The 7,797-nt window shown below is 43.0% G+C and overlaps 1 protein-coding gene across 1 annotated transcript; it reads right to left on the reverse strand.

Moving 5' to 3' along the window:
- Nucleotides 1-1,869: 1,869 nt before the first annotated feature.
- On the reverse strand, nt 1,870-7,496 carry LOC105992851 (melanoma-associated antigen 9-like). Its single transcript, XM_013025929.1, has 4 exons — nt 7,137-7,496; nt 3,378-3,539; nt 2,866-3,204; nt 1,870-2,745 (listed from the first exon to the last, which is right to left on the reverse strand). The coding sequence occupies exons 1-4, from the start codon at nt 7,494-7,496 to the stop codon at nt 1,870-1,872; spliced, it is 1,737 nt and encodes a 578-aa protein (XP_012881383.1).
- Between the last annotated feature and the right edge of the window lie 301 nt (nt 7,497-7,797).

The raw sequence follows: 7,797 nt of genomic DNA on the forward strand, positions 1-7,797 counted from the left end.
ACATTTCTATTGATTCAAATGGAATCATACAACCTTCTGCCTTTTAGACTTTCTGATCTTCAACTCCGTAGAAGCTTAGAGTATAGACATAAGCAACTATGCTTGCCTTCATATCGTTATTAAAAGAACGATAGAAAATGATGTTAAGCAAAATGAACCCCAAGATAGAGACATGAGATTTTTTTCTTTGTCACTGGTTTTTAATGTACTACATGACATTTTTGTTGTTTTGTATGTTCTTCCCCCATGGTATAACCCTTGTTGTCACTGCATTTGATTCTGGTGTCTTGCATCTTGTATATAAATTCTTCTAATTTGGGGAGGGGAAGGGAAGTAACAAAATGCTGAAACAAGGATACAGGTTGACCCATTGTAACAATAAGATGTACAAGACACTATGTTGCAAAGAACTTTACAACTTGGAGTGGGGATGGAGGAGTTGGGGATATGGGGAGGAAAGGGATAGTAGGAGAAAATCAAAGGAGGGGGTAACAATGCTTGATAGGAAATATACTCATTACCTTACCCATATAATTGTAACCCCTCTGTACAGTGTCTTTACATTAAAATATTTTTACAAAAGAACTATATATACAATAACAATTTTTGGAACACAAATCTTTAATCCACTTAGACATGAAGTAGAGGCAGGAGATGTGTTCAAAGGTTGTCCAAATTAAAAGTAGCCTGAGATCCTATTTGCAAAACAAATGAAAAGAAAAAGTCTGAGATATGGCTCAAATAGTACAAGTGCATAAAAAGAAAATGGCCCTCAATTCAATTTCTCCAACTGACAAGAGAAAGTTGTTTCAACTGTGATGAAAGGAGGCTACTTTCATAGGTAATACTAGGATTAGGATATAGTATGTTTGGGATATTTTCCATTGAAACCAATGAGAGATAACAAAACACTGTTCAAACTGAAGTTCTAGATTGATACCAGGAGATATCATAATTTGTGCTGCTATAAGGACATGCAAAAGACTAAGTAATTTCAAATATCAGAAATTTGTTTCACATTTTCTTTCTAAAGCTGAGAAAGTCACTGAACAAGGAACCAGCAGGAATGACCTCTCATGAGCACTGCTCTTTGGTGACAAAATAATCACCAATAAATACCTTTGCTATAGGAGGAATGGGGGAATTGGAGTATTATATCCCTAAAGGAACACAGGGAAAAAAACTGCCCCCTTTATCCCATTTATAAGGGTGGTAAATTTTTTCAAAAGGGCAGAGACCTCAGGACTTAATTACGTCCCAAAATAAACAGCTGTTGTACTGGGAATTAAGTCACAGCATAATATTAAAGATATGATCATCATTAAACCAAAGAAGCAGGATGTCAGAGAGAGATGGAGGAGTCAGAAACTTGTACAGGCAGTAGGAAGGCTTTAACTCATGTTTTGTTTTATTCCTATCAATTGATGAAAATACAAATTCTTCAAGGATTTATAAACAAGTTCAAACATGAAATTCAGAAAGGTAAAATATGCAACCAACTTAAGGTTACAACGAGAGAACAATGACAAAGGCACCAATGCACCATGATGAACAAATGCCCCCAAATTTATAAAATGAATTGAATAGGCCAAGATTAAATTACAACCTATTAATTTTACACAAGTCAGTAAAATTGCTACAGGAAAGCAAAAATTAAACATCTAATAAGATGCCTCTATATTGTCTTAAAACTTGAGAAACATCAATAAATGTGTGAACAGTATCAGGCATAAATACAGATTGCAAAACTAATTTTTTTTTATTTAAAGGATTAGCATTTGAAATGGAAAAAGGTATAATTACTGTGTACAAAAGGAACACAGAGTTGTCTTATACTGTGTTTATTAAAGCCTGACCTGGACCCTTCCCTTATTGAAAAACTGCACTGTCCACTTCAAAATCAAACAGAGGAAGTTCAAACTCAGCATCTTCATATGAGCCAAGAGGCATGGATTCCAAATAGTCTGTGACAAAAAGGGGATTATTACCATCTTCATGATCACTTTCAAAATTATCATTATGATTATCTCTTAATGCCTCTTCATACCACTCAGAGAAGGAAATTACATCAGTCCCTTTAACTTTGGCCAAAAATTCTAGAACCTTCATCTTGGTGGTTTCAGCCAGGGCTCTTGGCCCCCACAGGAACTCAAAGCGTGGTGGATCACTGTAGAGCACCCGGCGATACTCCACATAGTTTTCCTGCACCAAGTCAATAGTGATGAACTTTCTAGGCTCCCCATAGATGAAGTGCTCCTGCCCAGCATACACTCCAACCATATTCAGAAACGCCCATACTTTCTCTTCAGGAGCACAGTTTTCTTCCAAAAATATCACCCCAAGAAGCATGATCAGGAGCCCATTTCTAGGCATTGTCTGGGCTTCATTAAACTTATCTTCAAAGGTAAGGCCCAGTGAGTTGACAAGGACATAGGTATTGCTGTCCACTTCCTTTACATCAATGCCAAAAATCACCTCCAAGCATGAAGCTGCTTTCTCCAAGATGGTAGGGAGAAGCTCTTCATACTCCTTGGTGACTAACTCAACCATTTCTTCTTTTGTGATGGGCTCCTTAACCCCATGCTTGAAGATCAAGGTGTGCACCAATTCAGTGATCTGATCCCCCAAAGGCTCAGGGGCCAGATCTTCACTCTCTATTGGAGGCGGAAAGATGAGTGGACTCTCATCTTCTGGGTCATTTGATCCATATATGTTGCTCCATAAGGTGCAAGACAAGTTACTGTGCTGAGCATTGTTGGGCCAAGGAAGAACACTGGAAGATGGTCCCTCTCCATCCTCCTCCTCCTCCTCTTCCTCCTGCTCTTCTGCCTCTTCCACCTCCTCCTCCTCCTCTAGCATTTCCACCTCCTCCACCTCCTCCCGCACCTCCTCCTCCAAAACTTCTACTTTCTCCTGTCCCTCCACCTCTTCCACCTCCTCTTCCTCCTCCATCACTTCCACATCCTCCTGCTCCTCTGCTTGTTCCACCTCCTCCTCCTCCTCCAGCACTTCCACTTTCTGGTCCTCCACCTCTTCCACCTCCTCCTCCAGCACATCCACCACCTCCTGCTCCTCCACCTCTTCTTCCACCTCCAGCATTTCCACCTTGTCCTGCTCTTTCAACTCTTCCTCTTCCTCCTCCTCCTCTTCTTCTTCCTTCTCTTCTTCCTCTTCCTCCTTCTCTACTTCTTCCTCCTCCTCTTCCTTCTCCTCCTCCTCTTCCTTCTGCTCCTCCACCACGTCCACCTTCTTCTGCACAGTGTCATCAATCAAAGAAAAAAAGAAAGAAGCAATGGAAAAGGGGTAAAAAGAGGATGAATGATACAAATCAAAGGGACAGGGGAAATGGCAGTGTTCTCATTTCCTCCCTCCTGTACCTCCATTTCCTCTGTTTTTATCTCTTTCTCTTGCTTCTCATCCTCCACAATCAAGAGGTGTTCTGTGCCAATTATGTCTTCAAAGTCGTCCCCAAGTATGTGATTTACTGGAGGCTGAAACATGATGAAGCTTACTGGAGGTGGCAGGTAGTGGTGTGAAACCTGGGGAAGGGAGAGATTGAGTGGCCTCAGCTGAACAACTCACCCATAACTCTGATGCTCCACAGCCTCACAGGTCTGCTGAACTTCTAATTGGTCTGTCTTCTAAGAAACTACAAAAGCACATGGGAAAGCACCTCAGGGTACAGTCTAAGAATTTGGACCCACAGTAGAATACATGGTATGAGACACAGCAATGCTTTTACTCCCAGTTCCAGTGAGAATTGAGAGGTGTCTCCTAAACTGAAGACTACAAGCACAAGCTTCAAATCCTCTAAAATAACAGACACAGCTAGACTGTGAGGTCTAAGGCAAACAGTGCCCTCGTTATTCACATCTGTCTTAGCGAGGTCTGGAGTCTACCCATCAGGTATACTGGGGGAATAGGGTAAATGAAGCAGTAAGGAACCAACATGTCCATAGCATCAGTCAATGATTTCCTGGGGGAAAATTAACATCTGACAAACACTGTATGGATCCCATCATTTTTAGATTAAAAATAAAACTCTTTCTCACACTGGCACATAAAGGGACAGACCCTTCTCCCTCTGTTGCCCTTGGTGTGCCTCCTGAAAACCTTCCCTCACTACTGTTGCGACCACAAGAACTAAATGATCATGCAACATATCTTAACACGTTATTACCCAGGAGCTGCAAGAACAGGTAGCACAAACTTGAACTAGATATGCCATCAGTCCTAGAAACAGAGATTGTGTCTTCAGCCCTCCCTCATGTTCCTTACTGTAACTCCTTCGACAGTCTGCCACTCTCCCTATATTGAATTGATACTATTCTCCTCACACTGGATATGCCTCAGTCTGAGGTTCATTTCCCTAGCAACACATGCATATTTGAGGGGCAAAATAGCTGATTAACAGGCCATTGTCCTTCCAAAATTAGCAGCAAAGACAGGTGTCTACTTGCACTGTAGTAGGGATTGCCTGACTTTTCCTTTCTTGTATTCATAGCCCCTGGAATGCCTTGGTGACTTGACATTGTGCTATGAAAGAAAAACCACCTCTCTGACCAAAACAACACTGCCTAGAGAAAATTTTTTCTCTTTTCCTTGATTTTTATTTTTTCTTTTTTTAAGTAAGTTTTTTATTGTGAAAATACTGTACAGAAGGGTTGCAGTTACATGAGCAAAGTAATGAATACATTTCTTATCAAGGATTGTTGCTTCCTCCTTTGTTATTAAGTTAAGTAAGCCAGACCCAAAGAAACGTAGGTCACATGGTTTCCCTTATTTGCAATAACTAGTATATGTCTAGGACAAACAGAAAAGGTCAGATAAGATGATGTTAAGTGAAATGTACCCCAAGATAAAGACACAAGTGTTTTTTTTCTACCTTTCAATTGTTTCTTATGTATTTATAAGGTACCATGTGATTTTTTATTGCTCCTCCCCCACAGTATAACCCCTGTTTTCACTGTATTTGACATTGGTATAATTTGGGGAGGGGAAAGGAAAAAACAAATTGTTTAAATAGGGATACAAGTTGACCCATTGCAACAATGAGATGTACAAGACACTATGCCTAGAAAAAATTTAAATGCAACTGATATAGGTGCTCTTTTGGTCCATAGACTCAGGCCAAGGCTATAATGTTCCTGAGAACATAATGTTACAAGAAAAATATTGAATTGATATAACACAACCACTCTTACCTGGTGCTAGGGCCCATCAGTTCAACTGGGAAGATACCCTCGGTCAGACATGGATAGTTTACTTTACTGAAGACAGGGACAGTCTGCCCTCATGTTCTACTTTTGTCCCTTCCAAATAAGAGGTCACCTCCCAGACACACCACCACCATCCTCAAAAGGAAGAAGAAACATTACCTCTAGACATTCTCACCCACACCCTCCCAGAGCAGAAGTCAGAAACAAGCTGGTAAATTCCTGGGACCCATTCTACATTGAGTAACAGGTGTTATTGCTGTGTCTTTGACTCCTTACCTTAACCTTGACACTGGTCTGAAAATCTTCTCTCTCGTGGTGTTACAAACCAAGAAGAAATTTGCTAGGATAATCCAAGAAGAAAGAAAGGAGTATTAAATCAGGTGATTCCTTCCCATGGCTAGGGGATAAAGTCAACCTCAAGATGTACATCTGTTAGCAAGGTCTGTCCCAATCTCTAATGATCAGAATTTTTCCTGCCAAGCACAAATGTCCAACATTATGACACCTAAAAGAGCCTATAGCAGAATTGAGCAGAATTTGTCCACTCTACCTTAATTCCTCCCAGGACTGAGAATAGGGGACAAAAAGAAGCCTTAGCATTCCTCCTTTCCATCAAAAGGAAAGAGAAATGAAAGGTGGAGAATCTGTATATTTATATAGACACATATGTCTGTGCATATTGATATTGTGTGTGTACAAATGTCCATAGAAATATATGCACAGGGCTGGGAAGGTTGCTCAGTGGTAGAGCGCTTGTCTTGCATGCATGAGGCCCTGGGTTCGATTCCTCAGCACCACATAAGCAAAACGAAAAAATCTGGAAGTGGCGCTGTGGCTCAAGTGGTAGAGCTCTAGCCTTGAGCTGAAGAGCTGAGGGACAGTGCCAAGGCCCAGAGTTCAGGCCCCATGACTGGACCAAAAAAAAAAAATATATATATATATATATATGCACAGGTTTGCATATGTAAATAGATATTTATACAAAAGGCATAAATACCATTTATTTTTAGTTTTATTTTTGTGGGTCTGGTCGTGGAGCCTGAACTCTGGGCTTGAGAGCTGTTCCTCAGCTCTTCAGCTCAAGGCTAGTGCTCTACCACTTGGGCCACAGTGCCACTTCCCAATTTTTTCTTTTTGTCCTTATGTGGTATTGAGGAATCGAACCCATGGCCTGCCTCATGCATGCAAGGCAAGCGCTCTACCACGGAGCCACCTTCCCAGCCCACCATTTATTTTTTTTATTTTTTTAATATGAAGTCGTTTTACAAAAAGATCTCAATTCCACATTTCAATACATGAGTACAATGTTTCTTGATAAATTTTCTCATCTGAATTCCAAGGAGGGCAAGAGCACACGAAGAAAAGTTTCCGTTCCCTCAGTCTCCAAAGTTGAAGTAAAAAATTAAAAAAGATCTTAAACCAGGTTCCGGTTGCTCAGGTCTGTAATCCTAGCTACTCAGGACGCTGAGATCTGAGGATCGCGGTTCAAAGCCAGCCTGGTAAGGAAAGTCTGTGAGACTCTTATCTCCAATTAAACACCAGAAAACTGAAGTGGTGCTGTGGCTCAAGTGGTAGAGCACACTCACTTTGAGCTGAGGAGCTAAGGAACAGCACCCAGGACCAATGTTCAAGTCCCATGACTGACCAAAAACAAATTTTAAAAAAAACCTCATGACATCATCCTTGGCCGCTAGATTAGGCAGAATGGGGAAAGGCATGTTCTTTCGGAACTCTGTGGAAAACTTCCACTTCGCACCTTCAGGATCCTCACCTTAAAGCCCCCTCAAGGTCTCGGGGTCCGCTCTCTTCCCTCCTCGAGGCAAACACCGCGCAGGAAGCTACTTCTCCCTCAAATTAGCAATGGCTCAGCTGCGAACACCACTGGAGCCTGCTAGGGACAAATGCTGGCAATCTCACAGGGACCGCGCTCCCCATGAAGCTGGGGTGGGGGCTTCCCGCCCTATCCACAGTCTCCCCACAGCTAGTCCTCGTCACAGGGCAACGGCACCACACGGAAGATTTGCCCACTGCCCCCCCAACCCCATCGGCGAAGGGCAAGAAGTCTCTCCGCCTCTTCTCCACGGTCCGTCCACTCTCAAGGTCGCCATGCGGCACCTCGCTCGCACTGCTCTCATGGACGACAGGAAGAGCCCTTCCTGTCTCCCGCTTCCCATGAATACGGAGCAGGGCATGAGCGGCCCAGCCTCCCTTTTGTGTGCAGGGACACCATCCACGTCTGCCCTCCACCCTCTGCCCTCTGCCCTCTGCCTTCGCCATTGCTTCCCAAGCTCAGAAGTCCGGCATGGACACGGCGCAATGCCTTCCTGTGGGAGATCCTCCGGCCACGGACGCCGGCCCCGTCTCCCCACCCACCGCTCCCGTGTCACTGTCCTCTAACTCTCACCTCACTCTGAGTCTCGATACCGGTGTTAGGCAACAACCAAAGCGACTTTTCATCTACTATCCGTCCCACCGCCAAACAGAACCTGCTGCTAATGGCGCCGCTCCTGCCTGTGGAGGGCAGGGCATTCCACAAGTGCCCACGTTCTTTCCTTTGTGATTGGCCAGGCTCGACACT

The sequence above is a fragment of the Dipodomys ordii genome, unplaced genomic scaffold (genome assembly GCF_000151885.1).
Source record: "Dipodomys ordii isolate 6190 unplaced genomic scaffold, Dord_2.0 Scaffold89, whole genome shotgun sequence".
NCBI lineage: Eukaryota > Metazoa > Chordata > Mammalia > Rodentia > Heteromyidae > Dipodomys > Dipodomys ordii.